The 22,242-nt window shown below is 34.6% G+C and overlaps 1 protein-coding gene across 1 annotated transcript; it reads left to right on the plus strand.

Annotated features, from left to right (window-relative positions):
- Positions 1-14,361: 14,361 nt before the first annotated feature.
- LOC147075510 (uncharacterized) lies at positions 14,362-18,118 on the plus strand. Its single transcript, XM_085942400.1, has 5 exons — positions 14,362-14,656; positions 14,799-14,888; positions 15,083-15,190; positions 15,424-15,987; positions 18,105-18,118. The coding sequence occupies exons 1-5, from the start codon at positions 14,584-14,586 to the stop codon at positions 18,116-18,118; spliced, it is 849 nt and encodes a 282-aa protein (XP_085798526.1). The 5' UTR covers positions 14,362-14,583.
- The last annotated feature ends 4,124 nt before the right edge of the window (positions 18,119-22,242 follow it).

Genomic DNA, 22,242 nt, shown 5'->3' on the forward strand with positions numbered 1-22,242 from the left:
AGTGATAAAAATACCGATAAAATCTGATACCTATAATAATCAAAGACGGGTGTTGAACGAGCGCACATTTTACGACGGTTTTTTTAAATTGTGAGTTTTAAGAAACGTACAAATTGATTAGTTGAAATACAAAAAAATGTTATTTAATTGGATGCTAGGTTTTGGAGTGGTGAAGGGTGGAAGTGAGCTGTTAGGATCTGACATAAATTATGCATATTAACTTTGTCAGTTACACTTATTTGTTTTTATTGAACTAAGACTATTCCCACAATGACCGCGTGGCTTAAGGGGCCGCTGAAGAGCTCGACATTTAAATATACTTCAGTATAAAAAGGACCTCGGCGTCGTAACTACGTTAATTTAAATCGATCTTTTAGCAAAAATCACTAATCATCGGAGATTTTATTTCAAGAAACATTATTATTATTACTGATAATTTCTGCCGCGGAGCATTATTATTTTTTTAATGAACACCTGCGAGATGTAAAGCCGATCAGAAAACAGGGCTGTCAAAATAATATTAAGCATTCATATTTTTAAAATGTTAATTTCATCATAGTTTTTAATCAAACCTGTGCAAGTACGTACTGATAACTTGGGTGGATTTTGTAGCAAACATACTATTGATATATGAATACGTGTATTAATTAAGGCGCTAAGTACCAACATTTTCAAAACTGACATTTTTATAGAAAACAGTTCTACATACCAACGCCAATACTATTAACTATGATCTAAGTGCCTTAAGCAAGTCAAAAAAATACAATAAAATATTTAAATCTGGCGACGATGTAAGTCCATTGGCGAGTTTTATATGTAAGGGTGTAAGTACCACTGCAGCGTTCAACGGCATTCCATATGAAATGGCTAAAAACGGTGTGTTGACACTCACGACTTCTGTTAAAAAACGTCGCCAAAAAGATGATGGAAGTGTCTAAAATGTAAAAAAAAAACTTAAAACTAGTGGCCAGGAGTACTCCACAATTAATAGTAAAGCGATTCCAGCCATAAAACCTCGAAATTATGAGGTAAGTACATTTTTATAATTGTTTTACACAATCTGCTAATTTGTCAAGAAAGCGCTAGTGATGTTCAATGCGTATCGTTATAATGTTATAATATCAATATTAAGCAACTTTTTTTTTAATACATTTTTCTTCTTGGTTTGAAATTCAGAATATTAAGTATATCTTAATGTATAAAAATCAATATGTGTTTGTTTGTTTGTTCGTATATTATGCGCTGCCATACCGTTCATCCGAATGCGATAAAACTTTGTCAACTTATTGCTTGCACTTGCGCGAAGAGTATAGGCTATATCTTATATATAAAAATTAATTTCTGTCTGTCTGTCTGTTATTCTTCTTCTTCTTCTTCTTCTTCATTATACCTTCTTTTATTCGTATGGTTCCTATAGCATTCATCCGATTGCGATGAAACCTTTGTTAGTTGTTGTGATAACACCCGCAAAAGTTTCTGAATTAGTACAACCATCTTCTTCTTCTTCTTCTATACTATATTCTTTTATTCGTATGGTCCCTATACCATTCATCCGATTGCGATGAAACCTTCGTCAGTTATTGTGGTAACACCCGCAAAGGTTTCTGAATTAGTACAACCATCCTCTTCTTCTTCTTCTTCTATTCTATATTCTTTTATTCGTATGCGTTCCTATTCCATTCATCCGATTGCAATAAAATTTTCGTCAGTAATTGTGCCAACACCCGCAAAGGTTTCTGAATTAGTACAACAATTTTCTTCTTCTTCTTTTATTCTATCTGTCTGTCTGTTATTCTTCTTCTTCTTCATTATACCTTCTTCTATTCGTATGCGTTCCTATACCATTCATCCGATTGCAATGAAATTTTGACCAGTTGTTGTGCGCACGCCCGTGAAGGTTTCTGAATTAGTACAACCATCTTCTTCTTCTTCTATTCGTATGCGTTCTTATAGCATTCATCCGATTGCGATGAATTCTTGACCAGTTGTTGTGCGGACGCCCGCGAAGGTTTCTGAATTAGTACAACCATCTTCTTCTTCTTCTATTCGTATGCGTTCCTATACCATTCATCCATTGCAATGAAATTTCGATCAAGTGTTGTTCTCACGCCCGCAAAGGTTTCTGAATTAGAAAATCATCATCTTCTTCTATTCGTATGTGTTCCTATACCATTCACCCGATTGCAATGAAACTTTTGTCAGTTGCTGTGGGCACACCTGCGAAGGTTTCTAAATTAGTATTAAATAAAATACAAAGTTTGTTGTTTATCCAATTTTGATTTTTTTTACTACATATTATTAACATTAATAACGTTTTCATATTTTGGATTTGATTTTAATTTAGTGTTCTTTTGTTTGACCTTTACTCCTATTAGAATTATTTTCATATTGCCATATTGTATTAGACAGATATTTTAATATAAAAAAAATTTACCTCTTATTATTTTTTAAATATCTAAGATAACTAGAACCACGAAGCGACCCTGTGCGAAGCCGGCTACTTCAGCTAGTTATATATATATATAAAACACATTGTACTTACTTCTTCAATAATTTATAGAATATATTAATAATAATTAATAATGCCTTATTGAATTAAATGGGAAATACACATCCTATAATTAATTAAGAACATATTTTATATTAATTATTTCATGATTGCTAAGTTGTATGGTATCAAATAAAAAAATGTGTACTACTATTTAAATTAAAACATTTCAAAGTATGATATTGACTGACTCACATATGTACCCACTTAATACAAAACAAAGTTCAAAATAATTATTGATACTTTATCAGTTTTATCACCAGTAGATGTTTATAATATGGACACAGGCTGGGTATTGTTTACAGGTAAAGGATAATGGGAATCACTGCATACATAACGACATAACATAACAAGTATTTTATTATGGCCGGCCTATTTAATGCAGACTTAGACAAAGCCGTGTTTGTCTTATTTTTACTATTAGTCCAGGATTCCATAGACGTTTCGTATACATAATATGCGGAACGCGTTCTGACAATTGGGATAGGTTCTCGGGGTCACAAAGATATATAATATCGATGTTGCCAGGCGATATTACAAGTAAATTTTTTTTTATTGTGGTTTTAATTTTTTTTCTTATAACCCACCAAAAATTGTTCTGAATTCTTCAATAAAACCAAGACCGAATCAGAGATTGATTGCAAATGCAATAATTGTACCATGCCATCGGCATGGTGGTAGAACGGTTCGTCCCATTTGAAAAAATAAAAATAGCGGGTAGTGCAATGTGTTCAAAATCATCGATTCTTAGGATCCTCCTTGGCTTAAACTATTTTATTTAGTAATATTTTTGTATAGAATCACCCAGATTGGTTTCTTTACCATATGCATATGGCATTAGTTTTAGTAGGTATAATGGTCAATCCAGAAACAGTGTAGGTTGCACATATAGGTAGGTGAATAACATGACATTATATATCTTTGTAACCCTATCCCAATAATTGTCAGAATGCTTTCCGCATTTTATGTTTACGAAAAGTCTATGGGATCCTGCACTATATTATAATAATAATAACGTTATCTCTTAGGCGTAAAACCCACTTAACGGAGCGAGTGGGGCTCTCGCGCAAAATTTCACAAGTGGCGTGTAAATCATCGAAAATACAACGTAATAAAATAGGCCAGCGCACACTGGATTTGACGACGCCTTGTGCCCGCCTGCCCCATGAGTCATCGTTTTTTGGCTTCTCAGCGATACGATTTAACGAAAATACAACGTAGTCCATTCATTGAACACAGCCAGCAAAATCACGCCCCTCGAGCGTCGTCGATAAGACGGGCGAGAAGCCATTATTTAATAACAATGAACTCTTTGTTTAGTTATTGCGTGTCCGATATTAATTGCATGCCCCGAGAATTTTAATAATATTTTTATTGCTTTGTTATGAGAGACGCTGATAATAATAATTATTTTGTGCTCCTTGAGCCCCTTATAACATAGGTGAAGGGTAATGCGCGGGTGGGAGGGGGCCTACTCAGTAGTGAGCGCACCGAACGCTTTTTTGGTGGGCTTTATGCCTTATACCACATAAGGAGAAAGGCGGACATTTGAGTAAAGTTGTACGTACTTGATTTATGATACTCTATAGCAGCGATTTCCAAACTGGGAGGCGCGGGGTGTTGCTAAGGGAGGCACGAAAAGTTTAACACAATTCACTTAAAACCAGAATCCATATTGTCATACAGTGAAAGTGACGTAACAAATATTTATTTGAATATGTAGATGTTGAATTTATTTAAAATTTAAGAAAAAAATAATGTAGCCACAAGTATGAAGTTTGCAAATGCATAGTTTATAAAACGGTCGCTAGTTATAAACCATACAAAAAAAACAGTCCTATAAAAGGTTGTTTGCAAACCTGATTGACAAACTTTATAATACGTCACTTCTACACTATTGTGTAGCGCGCTGGCTATCTCGTGAAAAAATGAAGTCTGAATAAAAGATCAAATCATAATGTTGAAATTTGACGCAAGTTTGTTTAGGAACGATAATACGATTACGATAAATACGATTTTGTTGTATTTGGTTGAAATTAAAATAAGCAGGTGAATAAATCAATGCAAGGACTACAAATGCATTCACTGATTTTAAAAGACAAAGTGAAGGCATTCATAAAAATTTGGAGCTTTGGAAATCAAAATTACAAAAAAAAAAGTTCGCCATGTATCCACATTTAAATTATTTCTATGCCAGATATATATATTGAAACAAACAAAAATCTACTCTAGAATAGTTTGATAATCCACTTTTAACATTATTCTACTAATTGTAAAAATTGTGGTTGAAAAATCTTGATCTCGGGGCCCGCTTCAGGATGTGGGGCCTATGATAGAATCCATTTGTCAATGAACATGATAAATTTGGATTGACCACTAAACAAGCACATTCATCGCGGAAACGTGGAAACCACTGATCTATAGTCTCTAGGGTCATATGCACATCGCTGAAATAAAAAGCAGAATGATTGTGTTAGGACTAGGTAAATACATAATTGAATTGATAAAACAAAAGTATCGAAAAACCTTATTTTTTTAATTTATAATATTGTACCCATCTCTATTGAAAATGTCATCAGTGTGTACTTAGATCCCACTAGCGTCCCTGAGCTGGTACTTAGACCCTAAAATAAGATTCTTTGCGTGGTACTTACACCGTGACCGGAAATGTCAATTTCAAAGCAATGTACTGTGGAAATTGAAAATAAATTTAAGTTTTAAAATTATAGAAGCTGCCGAGATTGCTTCATACTGTGAAACTACATTTTTCAAAATGTCTGCTTCATACAATTTTATTTGACAAATCAGTATTTTGTAGCCACAAGCAAAACTACTTTTTGGTACTTAGCGCCTTAATTAATACACGTATTCAAGTATTGTGGTTACTTGTGAATTGTGATGAGCTAAGGAAATAATAAATTGTAAAATGATAGTGACTACATGCCTTATGCCTATTAGATACATATATACCTAGTGACACAAACCAAAACGCCGACCTTTAGTTGGTGTTCAAAAAGAGTACAGTTTGCCGATATTATTATACTAATCTAGTCTAATAGTCAATTCTGCTACTAAATAATAGTACGACAACCTCATGACAAAGCTGAAATAAAATGTACATGAGTCCCATAGTTCTCACTGACAAGCCTAAACATCTTCTCAGAGTGAGTTATAGATGAAGGAGAAATAAAGTCGGCCGAAAGGCCATAAAGAAGCAAAGTAGTTCAAAATACCGTGAAGAAGGACTCACATGGAAGCTGGTAGAACCCTTCATCGGCATTACTTCAGGTTGGGAAGATGTGTGACATCATGGGGCATTTATAACAGATAAATTCGATTCAAAGCCTCCGCGCGGAGAATATTTAATTACACTAAATTATACAGGCTTGGTTTACATAGATTCAGCATGACTGAGATAAAAATAAAGTTATAGAACGCATGCCTGGTGCTAGAAAGCATTCACGTTGGCGTGGGCAGCAGAGGTTGATTATTTAATGGCACGTAACGTTCAATTGATTGCACTTCACTTTGTAGGCCGCATTTATACATTTTTTATTAAGTTTCGCGGGTACTTGTTATTTATTTACGCGTATTGGCGTCACACGGTAAGGCACTTAATTTATCGAACGGGCAGTTATATTTTTTGTTTAAAGGCCGACGCCCGCTATCTACGATGTGACACGGTAGTTACATTGTGAGGGTTTATTTTCAACCGTCTCCCTCCAGGGTGAATTTCAGACTGGTCAATAATTATCTAAACAAAAATCTAATACTTGGGGTTCGTTTCCGCTCGGAAGGCGCGGTATCAGAGGGGTGCGGGGTGAGATAGCTATCCGCACAAGTTTCGAAAACACAACGGTGATTTTTTTGTCATCTCTGCCGAGCGATTTCGGTTTCGGAAGCGACAGCTTCACCGGCAGGTAGTTCTGTTCCTTTGTCACCGCGGGTACCCGAAATTTGCCTCGTCATTTTGAAAGAAAATTTTTTGTCTATATTACAATGTAATAATGGGAGGTCGCTTGCATTGTTAAAGCGAATGAGAATGCAATAAACTTGGTAACATATTAAACAATTCGCGTTCCGAAAAATTGATAAAAATGTAATAAATAGTAAAAGTAAAGTAAAAATTGCCGTTTTAGACCATTCCGAGGTATTAATTTGTTCACTCCCATGTCCAAATAACAGACGATGACCAGCAACCAGCATAGCATTCTGACGGGAGATGGCATTAACTATATGGGTTACAATGATGAATCTCATATTAATGTACTTACCTAGTTTCCTTGTGAGACAGGTGCTACTTTTACTGAATGTGATAGTGTGAATAAAAACGATTTAAACCAAATAAGTTTCCGATTTTCTTTATTTATATATAAATAAAAATACATATTGTCAATAAATACAGTTTTTAACCAAGCTATCGTCATACTCAGCAGGTACCTTCCACTAGTCAAACGGCTAAAATGTTGGGTTCATTCATCCAAAACAAAGCTTCTGTCGGCTGACATGTTATTTAGACAGAACCAAGTCCAATATTACTACTGTATAACAAGGCAAACGTTTAATAATTATCGATTAAGAGGAGCATGCACAGAACATTAAATAATACCAATAATTTACAGGCATAAACGAAAATACGATGACAGTTTTACATTTTTTTTTTATATTAAGGTGTTGTCTTTACCTACCAGCGCATTTATTCTATACACAACACTGATATCGACCGCTATCGGCAACCATCGAGGGTAGTTTTTCATTTTTTTATATCGAAGTATTAGCACTTATTGTAACAATTACAAGAAGTCGGTTATAATTGTACAAAATTGTAAAAAATGTAAAAAAAACTACCCTCGATAGCAATCTTGTGTAGAGAATAGAGGTGAAAAGGCACCTAGCGCAAAAATACGAAGCTTGCACACATTTATATTTTATTAAAAATCGATGTTTTTCAAAATAAATATAAAAAATATTAAAACTATGAACTAGTAAAAATCTAAGTATATTATAGAAAACTTAATAAACTATATTTTAATAATACCTAAATAGTATGACCATAAAAAATATGTACCTAAGAAATAATAAGATGGAGTCCTTTGACAAATTCACATGTTATAATTTTTTTTTTAAATTGTAAGTTTATTTTTGACTTGAAATAAAAAATATATTTTTATAATGCTTTCAGATAGGTAGGTACTTACATATTTATTATTTATTATAGATGAAATTGTGAATTATCAAAAAAAAAGTCTATCGCCTTAAACCCCGTCGAAACCAAACCATAACAGAATATACTTTGCCCAAAAATACTCATCTATCTATAAAATACTTAAAATATGCCATTTAATCATACATAAAATAAGTTATTTTATAGATAGAATATCTTTATCGATTATAGCTTGGTTTGGGCAGGGCATTAAAATTTAAAAAAATTAACAAACACCATGTATGATATGTATTTCTAATTCAACGAAAACAAATAAGTCTGAATGAAAAAGTGTGCACCATATTGTCGGATCACTAAACAAAGCTATGAACTAGCTAACAGTCCCACGATGGCCGCGCTGCTTAAGGGTAGGCTTATAGCGTCATGGGTCCAGGTTCAAATCCTGGGTCTGGAATGTACACATATTGTTTTTCAATTTGTGTAGGGTCAGAGTATGGACTTAATAGGTTGAGCAAGTGGCTGACATCCTTTTATCGTAAAACAAAATCTGTTGGAGGCCCATGTGTTCCTATTAGGTTCGGATATGGTTCGGATAATAAAAACTAGCTAACGGTAGTGGAGTTCGATACACTTCAATTTATGTCACTAAGACCTAACGTCCACTTACACAAATCCAAAATAATCCAAACAACAAACGAGATTCAGTTTGAAGTATTAAAAATTATAATTAGCACAGAGACAATAAGTATTATTGTATGGTTTGAAATAATATTACATACGGTTATATAATATTATGTCGATATAGAATGGGGTTTGTTTACGTTATCGGTTGATGATAAAAATGACGTACGCACGTTCGGTCCCTTCTCGACTGACCATTATTTCAAAGTCTAATTAACAGATACTTTATCTTAGTTAATAAATGAACGGGTGGCCAAAGCCTTTATTGGTATAATATATTATATTGAAATTATGTCACAAAAATGCGAGAATTTTTAAAAATTAATAAGTCGTGAAATAAGCTACCAGAAGTTATGCCTGATTGATTATCATATTCAAATGGCTTTGTCTGAGTACGCCAATTAGGGTGGCCCTAATACAACAGATAAATTCATACTCACTTGACAATTTTACCCCTGTCTGGCGCGACAAATATCGGCCAGTCATTCATCAACCGTGCACATATAAACACATACATAAGCTAAACCGTCAGGTGCCACGCACCGGATGACCCAATGAACAATACCGAACGAGATTTGATAAGACGGCCAGGATTGACAACCAGACCATGGATTTAGCCTCAATAGCATAAAAGGTCAGGGCCTGGCATCCTAGACATACCCTCTCCTCGCAGCATCCGAATTATTCCTTCACAGTTTACAATTCACTGAAAAGCACAGCCAGTATCTTTTACAGACAATTTGCATGCGTATAAGAATTTACACGAAATGGCTTTTCACTGGCATGGGTCCTTTCATGTAATTTCATCTTATTAAAATTTACATAATAATTATGTAAATGACTTTTCACTAGAATGAGTCATTTTGTGTATTGTCAAGCTACTTGATAGATACATGAGTAATTGTATATATCTTATTTAAATGGATTTTCACCAAAATCAGCCATTTTGTGTGTTTTCATGTTACCTGGTTGTTCGCATGAGTAATTGCATATATCATATTTCAATGGTTTTTCACCTGAATGAGTAATTTTGTGTTTTATCAATCTACTTGATCGATTGCATGAGTAATTGCATATATCTCAATTAAATGGCTTTTCACCAGAATGAGTCTTTTTGTGTGTTTTCAAGTTACTCGATTGTTTGCATGAGTAATTGCATATATCACATTTAAATGGCTTTTCACCAGAATGAGTCATTTTGTGTTTTTTCATGTAACCTGATTGTTTGCATGAGTAATTGCATATATCACATTTAAATGGTTTTTCATTGGAATGGGTCCGTTTATGCAATTTCAAGCTACCAAACGTTGTGGATGCGTAAGTACACTTATCACATTGAAATGGTTTTTCGCCAGAATGAGTCATTTTGTGTAATTTCATGTCATTTGATTGTATGCATGAGTAATTGCATATATCACATTTAAATGGCTTTTCACCAGAATGAGTCATTTTGTGTTTTTTCATGACATCTGATCGTGTGCCTGAATAATTGCATGTGTCACATATAAATGGCTTTTCACCTGAATGAGTAATTTTGTGTTTTATCAATCTACTTGATCGATTGCATGAGTAATTGCATATATCTCAATTAAATGGCTTTTCACCAGAATGAGTCTTTTTGTGTGTTTTCAAGTTACTCGATTGTTTGCATGAGTAATTGCATATATCACATTTAAATGGCTTTTCACCAGAATGAGTCATTTTGTGTTTTTTCATGTAACCTGATTGTTTGCATGAGTAATTGCATATTTCACATTTAAATGGTTTTTCATTGGAATTGGTCCGTTTATGCAATTTCAAGCTACCAAACGTTGTGGATGCGTAAGTACACTTATCACATTGAAATGGTTTTTCGCCAGAATGAGTCATTTTGTGTAATTTCATGTCATTTGATTGTATGCATGAGTAATTGCATATATCACATTTAAATGGCTTTTCACCAGAATGAGTCATTTTGTGTTTTTTCATGACATCTGATCGTGTGCCTGAATAATTGCATGTGTCACATATAAATGGCTTTTCACCAGAATGAATAATTTTATGTATTTTCAGGCTATCAAACTTTTTGCATGAGTATTTGCATGTATCACAGTTAAATGGCTTTTCACCAGAATGAGTCATTTTATGTATTTTCAGGCTACCAAACTGTCTGCATGAGTAATTGCATTTATCACAGTTAAATGGCTTTTCACTAAAATGGTTCATTTTGTGTGTTTTCATGTAACCTGATTGTTTGCATGATTAATTGCATATATCACATTTAAATGGCTTTTCACTTGAATGGGTCCGTTTATGCAATTTCATGCTACCAAACGTTGTGGAAGCGTAGGTACACTTATCACATTGAAATGGCTTGGAAACAGAATGAGTCATTTTGTGTGTTTTCATGTTACTTGATTGTTTACATGAGTAATTGCACATATCACATTTAAATGGCATTTCACCAGAATATGTCCTTTTGTGTGTTTTCACGACATCTGATCGTGTGCATGAATAATTGAATGTGTCACATATAAATGGCTTTTCACCAGAATGAGTCATTTTATGTATTTTCAGGCTATCAAACTTTTTGCATAAGTATTTGCATGTATCACAGTTAAATGGCTTTTCACCAGAATGAGTCATTTAAGGTATTTTCAGGCTACCAAGATGTCTGCATGAGTAATTGCATTTATCACAGTTTGCATTTATCACACTTGCAACGGAATCGGTCGTTTTTGCAATTGTGGTTTTATGTATCGCTTTGTGAAGCAACATTAGGTCGAACGATGAAAAAAAATCAAAACAGATACTGCACACAAAATTTTCTTTATGAAATGATTTTTTTTCCAGTTGTATAACAGCCACTAATAAATCTGTGGTTACCATATTCGATTGACAAATATCACCTTTACTATTGCAACAGGCGACATCTTTGTACCTTTCAATATATTCCCCTAGTTCTTTCTTAATGTTTTGTTCCTCAATGTGTATGTCTTCACTAGACGCTCGTTCTTCAGTCACGTCCCTGGACGATATGAAACTCGCAACATTGGCCGATACAGTGCTTCTAGCGATAATCTAAAAAAGACATTTAAAAGTATTAATAAATTTAAATTATAAGATTTTTAAATAACAGTTTATTATAAGTAAAAGATCTAGGTAGAAATATTATACCTAGACACGGTGTTAGCAAACCTTTTTACGGTGGCACGCGTGCCAAAATTTTCTAAATATAATCTTTCGACTGTCTGACGTGCCGAGCAGTTTTTTTATAGTAAATGAAAAAATGAAAAAGTAGTTTTTACGAATTTTATTAAAAAGGTTTTAATTTTTGCAATGAGTTCTTGAGATTCTATCTTTCACCGTGTTTCTAGACGAGTGCATGTATTTTATTCTTTGAATATATTATTTTTGCTTGTTTTAAATTTTTTCAAAAATCTCGTAGGAGCAATTTAACCACGCTTCTTTTATATATTCCCCATAACTTAACGGTTTTTCATTTCCAGTGTCAGTCAGAATTACTACTACTAGCTCCACCAAGTTTTTGTTTTTTATTTCGTACAGGCATTTTTGTTGGTGCCAATTAAATGGTTTGTTACTGTAGTACTCAGATGAGGCATTCTTTCGCTAAAGTAGTCTTAAGCATTGTAAATCGATCAAAATCAGAAGTTCGCGCAGCGGCGTCCTCCGCCGCCTGATGAAGTGAGTACGACACGATTGTCGTTTATTTTCTTTCGTGAACAGATTATAAACGATTGCTTTAGTTGATTTCGAAAAATGGACCTGACAATAAAATTATCGGCGTCCTCCAAGGTAGTGCAATTTGATATATCTGGACTATTTCCTGTAAAACTTCGTGGAGTCACTGGTTTATGCTGATAAACCCGATGGAAGCCAATATTGTTCGCGATATACGACCAGCAGTGCTCGAATAAGTGACATCCAAATTGGGTGACCAGAATTTTCTTTGTTGAAAACAACTGTGGTGACCATATAAATTTTAATGCAAAGTAGATATCGATGTTTCGAATATTAAAAAAATGTTTAAAAGTTGTGTTATTAGTGAACCTGTAAATGAACGTACCTGGTCTACTGGGCTGTATTGTCGATCGGAGGAGCCGGGTTGAGGATTCTCATTATTGATTTGGCGAATTGCATCGTCACCAAATTCTTGTTTGATGATGACACCCTCATTATCATTCTCTGACTTTATATTGATCAGGCTGTCTTCACACTCCTGAAAATAACAACATGATTAATTATATTATATAACAGTATCACCATTATGATCAGCCAGAGTCAATCCATTTCTGGATAAGACCTGCCACAGCTGTATCCTCTGCTTTCGGTGACGACCAATCTACCTACGACTGCATTTGGCAAGTGAATATATACTCACCAAAAGACATTCCAGCTAACTGCAGTACATTGCGTACTTTAATCTGCCTTTTTAATAACATATATCACATTGAGATCTATAGGGTTGCAACTGCAAATCACATGATCTTGAGTAATTGGAACAGCGAGGCATGGAGAAGTGTATGCTAGGCATAACGCGAAAAGACCGTAAGAGAAACGAATGAGTTAGGAAGCAGACAGGAGTACGCGGTGTAATAGACGTTGCCAAACAGCTGAAATGGAGATGAGCGGGGCACATGTCTCGCCGAAAGGACGGCCGCTGGACAAATGCCGTCATCCAGTGGTACCCAAGGTGCACGAAACGGCCACAGGGTCGCCCTAAAAGCCGCTGGAATGACGAACTGGTAAAGTTCGGCGAAAATACGTGGCAGTGAATGACACAGGACCGAGAGAGTTGGAGAAAGATTGGCGGGGCCTTTATTCTGCAGTGGATGATGATGATTATCAAATGTACCAGTGGGTGATCAATCCATTCTCAAGATTCGACGGTACATATCTGACATTAACAGAGGAGGACATTTGAAAGGATCTAAATAACGATCCTGAGCACAAAGCCTCATTTTCTAAGCTCGAGTTGTCAGCATTTTGGATATCGTTTTGGCGTCAATATCCTCAATTGGATACAGCAGCAATTAAATCTCTGTTGCCGTTTGGATCGTGGTATCTTTACGAATTTGGTTTTTCAGCACTCGTGGAAATGAAATCGCTAAATGAGAGCAGTTACAAATGGTAGATGTGGAGTTACGTGTTTGTTTATCTAATTTAGAGCCGCATTTTACAGAATTCTTTCTAAAAATCAATTGCATCCTTCTCACTAATAAAGTTATACCACCTGTGTACATATTTGTTCATAAAATAATAATAAAAAAATGGATCTACGCACACTATGATTTCCTTTATTCATATTAATAAGGAACATTTTATCTTTTTAACGCATTTTGTGTGCTGCGGAAGAAATCCCATTCACGAGTGTGCCGTGAAGTAAAAACGTTTGGCAAACACTGCTGTAGATACTCACAGCACCGGGATTGATTATGCAACAAATTTATTCGACCCACTTAATAAGACAGATTATTGAATGTCAATAGTAAAATACCAATATACTAATACAAATAACAGGCAGTCTTTTTCACAAATCTAGTATCCTAAAACAAGGCAACGAAGGAGTGTACAGTCCAAACATTTGATCGTTACGTTAAATTTAAATAAAACATATTCTTATAAAATACAATTTGTATCCAATGATATAATAATAACGGAGACTAATATAAATGATCGCAAACAAGCACGATGTGACTTACACAATATGTACCTATTTAAAATAATAATAATGAAATCGTCGGTATACTGGCAGAAAACGTTAAGTCAAAATTTAGCTGTTTTGACCTAATAATGCAACTTGATAGATTTTAACACGCTCTATCGTCTGGAAAAACAAGCTCATTCATATTCCATTTATTTTTTTCGTAATTTAAAGATGTCAATCCGAATTAAGTCAATTATATTCGCATTTCATACTGGAAAATAACTATAAGTAACTTGAAGTTTTATGGCTGTAGAGATTTAATATTTCTATAGCTGCACAAAAACGTCAACGTGACTTATATCTTTTTGGCTGTACACATTCATGCCACTGCTCGGCTATTCGTACCAACTTAACTAAATTGCGCACGGCACTCGCGCATTCTACTCGTCGAATTTGACAGTTGATGTTATACATTGGCAGATTGCGCGCCTTTTTATCCTGTTTTCTAGTTTCTCGTGTTTAAAATACCTTTATTTAGAAACAATGTACCAATCAAGGTCTGAAAAAATTATGTTTTTGTGCGGGCAGCAGAATAAAATGAGAAAAAACATAAAAGGTAAGTCATATTAAACATAACCTCACAAAGCAGTCTGCTTCACAATCGATTATTTTGATTATCGATGTTAAGTTACTTTGACATACTTCTCTGTACATCTGAAAGGCAGATTATTAAATAATGTGTACGTTTTATATTTCAGATGATACAACAAATAGTACTACAATGAAGAACGATTCTATGAATGTGGAAAATGAGAAGCCTATCAACCCACAAACTTATGGCGAAGCAGGTTTGTACGAAAAACATTTGTTTTAACTTACTTTTGTTTGATGAAAAATTGATATAGCGTCGTAGGAAGATTCCTGTAATGTATATTATAATATACCGACTATAATTACTATAAATAATAATATGATATTGATACTTTATTTACTTACTTTCTTATAATAGTAACATTATTAACATTCTTGAATATTATTGCAGCGATAGGAACGATACAAAATGAAGTTGACTTGGATGACATTCCCATAATTATCATATCCGAGGAATATAACGGACACCAAAATAACAGATCCCATGAGAATGAAATTGGTAAATACCTAATACTTTTAATTGTTTGCTAGATTTAATACGATTTTCTAATATTGTGTAGGTATATGCAATAGTACCTACGTTTACAACAAATATTTACCTATAATATGTATTATGTAGAAGTGAAAGCTGGTGTTAAGTAATCGGTCAATACAGTACTCAGTAATTATATTTATATTTGTAGATGGCTTAATTATACATATATGTATGATATTTGTTTTTTTTTTTAACAGAAATCATACAGCAAGGGATTAATGACGATAATATGGCAAACAACATCACAGAATACGCTGAAGAAAGTGATTTAGATGAGGAACAGATGAAGATCGCCATTCAAATTGAAGAAATCCTGTCTGATGGGGATTTATTTTTAACTCCAACCATGACTTTGCCCGAAGAAGATGGCGGTGATGATGAGATGAGAGACAATTCAATGGAAGGCGGTGATATTCAAGAAGATGAACCCCAAGCACAATGTTTAGATAACCAATCTAATAAGAACAGTCGTTGGAAGACACCTAATCCTGCAGGGTGGAAACGAAATGTGCAAAAGGAGAAAATGAATAAATGCTTATCGTACGAAAACAGAAGCGGTATTACAAAATCTGCTAAGATGCCTAAAATAATAGATTGTTCGTCATGTAAATTTAAATGTTCTGAACACTTCACAATGGAAGACCGCAAAAAAATATGTGAAATATATTGGGCATTAGGCAGTTTTGAGCGCAAAAAAGATTTCATTTTGGGAAATATTGAAAGCAAAGCACCAAAAACACGGAGACTTCGAATTCCTGAAGGTAAAGCGCGTGTAGATGCGAAATCATACCATTTTTTTCACAATGAAATAAAGCAAAGAGTTTGCCAACATTTTTTTATTAAAACTCTGTGTATCTCCAATACAGTAATTGTGAACGCTTTTAAGGGACGTGGTGAACAAGGTTCATTCCAAGGCACAGATATGAGAGGTCGGAAAAGCCCAGGAAATAAAACCAATTCAGACGATCTGAATTTTGTCAAGAGCCATATAGAAAAATACCCTACGATGGAAAGCCATTATACAAGGTCTTCTACAAAAAGACAGTATTTGGAGAGTGGTTTATCAATCAATAAAATGTACGATCAATACCACTTGTTTTGCCAAGAAAACCAAAAAAACCCTGTAAGTGCCATTACTTACAGAAGAATATTTAGTCTGAACTACAATCTTAGTTTCTTCCGGCCGAAAAAAGACCAATGTGTCACATGTATGCGGTATTCACAAGCAACAGATCAAGTTAAACTTTCCTTAGAAGCTGAATACCAAATGCATATTGAAAGGAAGGAGGCAGCAGAAGCTTCTAAGAATGCTGACAAACACGTTGCACTTGTTGAAAGTGACAAATATGTTACGGTAACTTTCGATCTTCAAAAAGTGCTCCAGATACCGTCATCCCAAGCGTCACTAGTTTATTACATGCGAAAACTAAACATGTATAATTTGACAGTCTATGAAGGTGCCCTACCAAACAGAGGATTTTGCTACGCGTGGAGTGAGGTGGATGGGAAACGAGGAGCATGCGAGATCGGTTCATGTTTGGCTATGTACATACAGAAAGAAGTCCCCGTCACCGCCAAACATTTAATATTATATTCCGATACATGTGGTGGTCAGAATCGGAATATCCATGTGGCTGCCTTATTATTGAACTTGGTTCAATCTACCAATTTAGATGTGATTGAACACAAGTTTTTAGAGAGCGGCCATACTTACATGGAAGTAGATAGCATGCATAGCGCTATCGAACAGAAAAAAAAATTTATGGATGTTTTCAGCGTGCAGGACTGGCTCAATATTTTTAAAATGAGCCGTGTGGCAAGAAAGTCTAAAAATTCAAATAAGTCGCCTTACGAAGTCAAACAAATGACGTTTAAAGACATGATGGACCTCAAGGAGTTATCAAAAGCATTGATAAAAAATAAAAACTTGAATGAAGAAAATGAAAAGGTTCATTGGCTAAAGGTGAAATGTTTCAGGTATGAAAAGCATTCACCTTTAGTTATATTTTACCGGTATGATTATTCGAGTGCATACAAAAAAATTAATGTACTCGGTAATCGCTCAGGAAGAAGAAGCGACATACCTTCTACCCGAGACATTCCGTGGGCTTATCATTCGCAATTATGTATTTCTAAGGAAAAAAAAAAAGATTTGTTGACCATGTGTCGTGGTAACATTATACCTCCAGAACTACATCCGTGGTATGAAAATTTGCCTACTTCAACTTCATTGGATAGGACGTCATTACCTGAGCCATCGGAATTTGATTCTGATGTGGAAGAGGAATAACTCTTCCTTAATTTATCACAATGTGTGTAAAATTAAATGTGGCTAACATAATTAGCTATTACTTTTATGTTTTTTTTTTAATAAAATAGATCATCGGTAGGTAGGTACTTAACTCTTGTATCAATATTTTCGGAAATAAATTAATGATAGAAAATACTATGTAATTCTCATCTTTATTTTTATCCACTCCCCTAAATACACATAATTAATTAGGTATTGATTGTATGAAAAAAATAATAAAGATAATTTTAATTTGAAATTAAAATACCAATGATACACAAAAAAGTCATCAAAGCAGATATTTTTTTATAATAATGTCAAACAGAAGTACCTCTATTTCTGTGTAAATCTCTAATTTATGTAATATTGCAAGTAAAAAAATCCATTTCTATAATAATTAGGAGTCCTGTATATTACTAGCCAACTATAACATTTTACCTATTGCCACTCAATTGACTCCAAAAGTGTACTGGTAAAAAACGATAAGTCACCATTTTATTTACAAATTCAAAAAACCAATAATAATCATTACAAAAAATACTTGCTTATACTTGAATCGAATTCTTAAATGATTAATGCATTTCATAGAGTGGTTGGTTTAATGAATAATGATTTAGGTGAAAAAATAGAGAGCTCCAAACTTCTTGATTTTAGAAAAAGTCGATTTTCTCAAAACAAGGATTTCTGACTTATAGCTTTCTGCCAGTATACCGACGAAATATTGTTTAAATAGGTAAGTAGGTACCTGATTTATTGGCTCGCATTTTGAATATGAGCAAATAGATTGCGGATCACTGTCGTCGGAAAATTCTTCTTTGAAATCAACTTGGAGGGAATCAATCTCAGTTTTAATACCAGCAAGGCTGGTTACAGGGCTCTAAAAAACAAGACAGAAGGTATTTTATAATACGTGTTTACACTTATATTATTATTTTCGTATGTGACACACGGACGTTTCTGTAAGTGACCTATTATCACGATTCAATACTGTGTACTATTATTAATAAATGTTCAATAGTAAAGTTGTCTTCAAAATAATAAAAGTAGTAAACCTGCAGCCACAGAGACGCAGAACCTATAGGTAGGTAGGTGCCTAGTCAAATAATCATTGTGAAGTGTCAATACAACGATGTATAATTTATTACGTCATGTTTCAGTTAGTACGTACAGTATAGTACGTTAGTAAGTACAATGTATCATGCATCAGTAAGAAACCACTTCAATGAAGAATAAACACAATATTACAATTATTATTAATACGTTTGTAAAACTTAACCTCAATGGTGCATTTGGCATCATAAGCATTCTCTTGCTTAATACAAATCGTTGTAAGCGGATTGTTAGGATGGATTATTGGCACATCAAACCATTGCTGGACTTCTGTGTCAGATTCAAAACCACCTAGTTCACGTTTTACATCCATTTTGCGAAGATTAATTTTCGCAGAGATATCTCAGGCTGCACGTGTTTTGCCAAAGCGCTCGTTTGTGAGATCGGGGTTATGTTTTAGTCTATTAAAGCGGTTATTTATTTGCACGGGGAGAAGCCCGAGTGCTTGGGTGTAACAATAGATATTATTAATTATATTTTCAGCACACGCGAATGCTTCGGAGATGCTATTTAATAAGACAATGCGGCTTAAGTCGTCTGAATCGGAAAACAAATCTCAAACTATCAGAAAATTACATTTAAAAAACTAACCTCAAATGAGCACATGTCACTGTCGACATTCTCTTGTTTTATATTATAAACGCCATCATCCGAGCTGTTTGGACGTAGTATTGGCACGTCACACCATTGCTGCCCTTCTGAATAAGATTCAGTTTCACCTGCTTCGCGTTTTACATCCATTGCTACGTGATTAAAACAAATGGACAATGTAAATTAATGGCCGCCGTGACAATTGACGTTAGTCTCATGTAAAAATTGAATTGTATTGCCAGTAATTATAAAAACAATACAATGAATTATTATTCAACTAGGCCTGTGGAGCCAACCTTAACTTACGCGGCATCGGTCTGGAATAAAGCAACTCACAGAAAGTCGATCCAAAAAAGACTGAATTCCGCGCAAAGACCTTTCGCAATATCAATTTGCAAGGGATATCGCACAATATCGCTAACGTCAGCACAAGCCCTGGCAGGAATAGCGCCAATAGATATAAAAATACAAGAACTTACAGGAATATACCAAGTTAAAACAAGCCACATACTTCCCCGACACTTACCTACAGACAGAACATACGAAAACAAAATACACTACACACAACTTCCACATCCTGGCAACAGACATCTAGAAAATATAGAATACATAGGAACAGTTGACGAAGACACTAAAACAAAATACCACATCACAGGATTGGAGATCTACACAGATGGCAGTCTAATCGATAACAAAGTAGGGGCAGCTTTTGTAGCCTACGAAAATGGAACATTAATAACACCCCGAAAATTTAAGCTCGAAAGCTACTGCACTGTTTTCCAAGCAGAAATATTTGCTATCAGAGAATCTCTCGAGTTGACACTCAAAAGATTAAAGTTACACAGACACGACTATGTAAACATATTCTCAGATAGCCAATCCAGTTTGGTAGCTCTCCAAAACCCATCATCGACACACCCACTTGTAAGAGACATTTTAACACTGTCAACACAGCTTCGAATGATAGGAACAAACCCCAGATTCTTCTGGATAAGAAGTCACACAGGGATAGCCGAAAACGAGGAAGCTGATAAATACGCTAAACAAGCCACAACAGACAAAAGACCTTTAACCTATACACACTTCCCTCTGAGTTACGCAAAACAAAAACTAAACGAAGATACCATAGAGCTATGGAACCACAGATACACAACATCCGCCACAGGATCAATAACGCAGAAATTTATTCCAAACATAAACTGTGCCATCACTCTTGCCAGGAACTTAAAAATATCACACGAACTCACACAGATACTAACAGGCCACGGATCGGTGCGAGCTTATCTAAAAAGATTTAAATTGAGGGATGACGACTGTTGTCCATGTGACGGCAACACATCTCAAACTGTGTGGCATGTCATCAACGACTGCCCTATACTAGAAAGGGAGCGATGGACTCTCAGGACTCGATGTAGACAACATAATCACGAAATTGACCTCCAAAAGCCTCACGAAGCACTAAGCAATAGAACAACACAAGAACACTACACAAAATATTTAATCCTGGCCATAAAGAAAATTAAAGATATAAATGGAGGCACCTAATTAGCCCCACATCAATGCAACTAACCCACCCAACCACCTTGTACGAAAAAGCAAGGGTATGGTTATTATTAAAAAAAAAACTAGGCCATATAAACTAAAGAAAGGAGTTTTATATACCAATAAAATTCTTGTTATTCATCTTTACTTTGAAGTGCTTGAGATCGGGTTTTCTCTTTCTTCGCGTGAGGTGTTATTTTACTAATTTATTTCTTTTTCTTTTCGTTGATCATCGGGGTTATTCTTGCCAGCGCTCCATTGGCGAGCCAAAAGTCCGAGGACAATAAGTCTTCAGATTTTTCTACGTTCTGCTACTGGCTAACAGACGTTCAACGAAACGAGGTATATTATTAATTTGACGAGTAAAACCGTCGACTTTGACAGCATAGATAATATAGGTACCTACGTAAATTTGACATTTAAATCGTGATGGCGTTAAATGAAACCGACGTTTTGTGTTTTTTGGGTTATTGGGTGGCAGATAATCTAATAACGAAGCAAAGGGTACACAAATACTGGGTGAAACATTGGATAAGGAAACGAACGACATTATCCCACACAAATTTAATACCTACGAGAATTGCGTTTGCAACCGAGCGATTTCCGCAATTATTTGCGAATGTCGGAGGATGTATACACAGAACTGTATAATTTGGTCAACCCATTTATTAAAAAAAAATACTATTATGAGGGAAGCTATTTCTCCTCATGATAGATTATGTGCAACCCTGCGATTTTTGGCTGCCGGCGGAAAGTTCACTGACTTGCATTATAGAACTGCGATTGGAAGACAAACTCTGGGCAAGATAATTCCCGAAACTTGCCAAGTCATCATTGACGTTTTGAAAGGAGAATATTTCAAGGTGTGTATTATATTATACGTCATCTAATAAAGTTGGGCAAATTTACAAATATATAATAAACAAGTAGACATCGGTTGGTCTTATAAAGTGAACGTTTAGTGGATTGTTTTACCTATATAACTCATAGACGGCAACAGCATAAGAATGACAGACAAGATGCATTTGAGATAGGTATATATATAGTCACAAATAAGGCCATCGTTGACATGCTAAATATTCAATAGACCATCAGAATTCTGTACCTAGCTAGGACTCTCCATATAGGCTGTAAGCAAGCTACTTAATTATTCCTGTTGAATGTATTGTAATACTAGTCATATTCTTCGAAAAGCAAGCATGGAATTTGATTTCTAAATGAGGCCACATAATAATATAGGTATGCTAACATAACTCAAATACTTACCATTATTTCGAGTGCTTAAAGTCAGACAACGTTATCTACAAAAAAGTGTTTTTTTTTTTTTTGAGATAACGTTATTTCACATTTACGGCTACATGATAGTCAAACAACGTTATGTCAATCTTTTCTAATTTATTATCAAATCGTCAGTAAAGTTTAACGCTAACAACATAAGTTACCCTTGTTTTCTTATTTTTTTAAAACTATCCCTATAAATTTT

This window comes from Rhyacophila brunnea, unplaced genomic scaffold, assembly GCF_057557595.1.
Source record: "Rhyacophila brunnea isolate RB1 unplaced genomic scaffold, BYU_Rbru_1.0 scaffold_142, whole genome shotgun sequence".
Classification (NCBI taxonomy): Eukaryota; Metazoa; Arthropoda; class Insecta; order Trichoptera; family Rhyacophilidae; genus Rhyacophila; species Rhyacophila brunnea.

What these genes read in the sequence shown, in the direction of transcription:
- LOC147075510 (XM_085942400.1), top strand. Translation starts at nt 14,584, where the DNA reads ATGTACCAATCAAGGTCTGAAAAAATTATGTTTTTGTGCGGGCAGCAG. An exon ending in ACAAACTTATGGCGAAGCAG is followed by an intron (nt 14,889 to 15,082) that starts GTTTGTACGAAA and finishes ATATTATTGCAG; the next exon opens with CGATAGGAACGATACAAAAT. An exon ending in ATCCCATGAGAATGAAATTG is followed by an intron (nt 15,191 to 15,423) that starts GTAAATACCTAA and finishes TTTTTTTAACAG; the next exon opens with AAATCATACAGCAAGGGATT.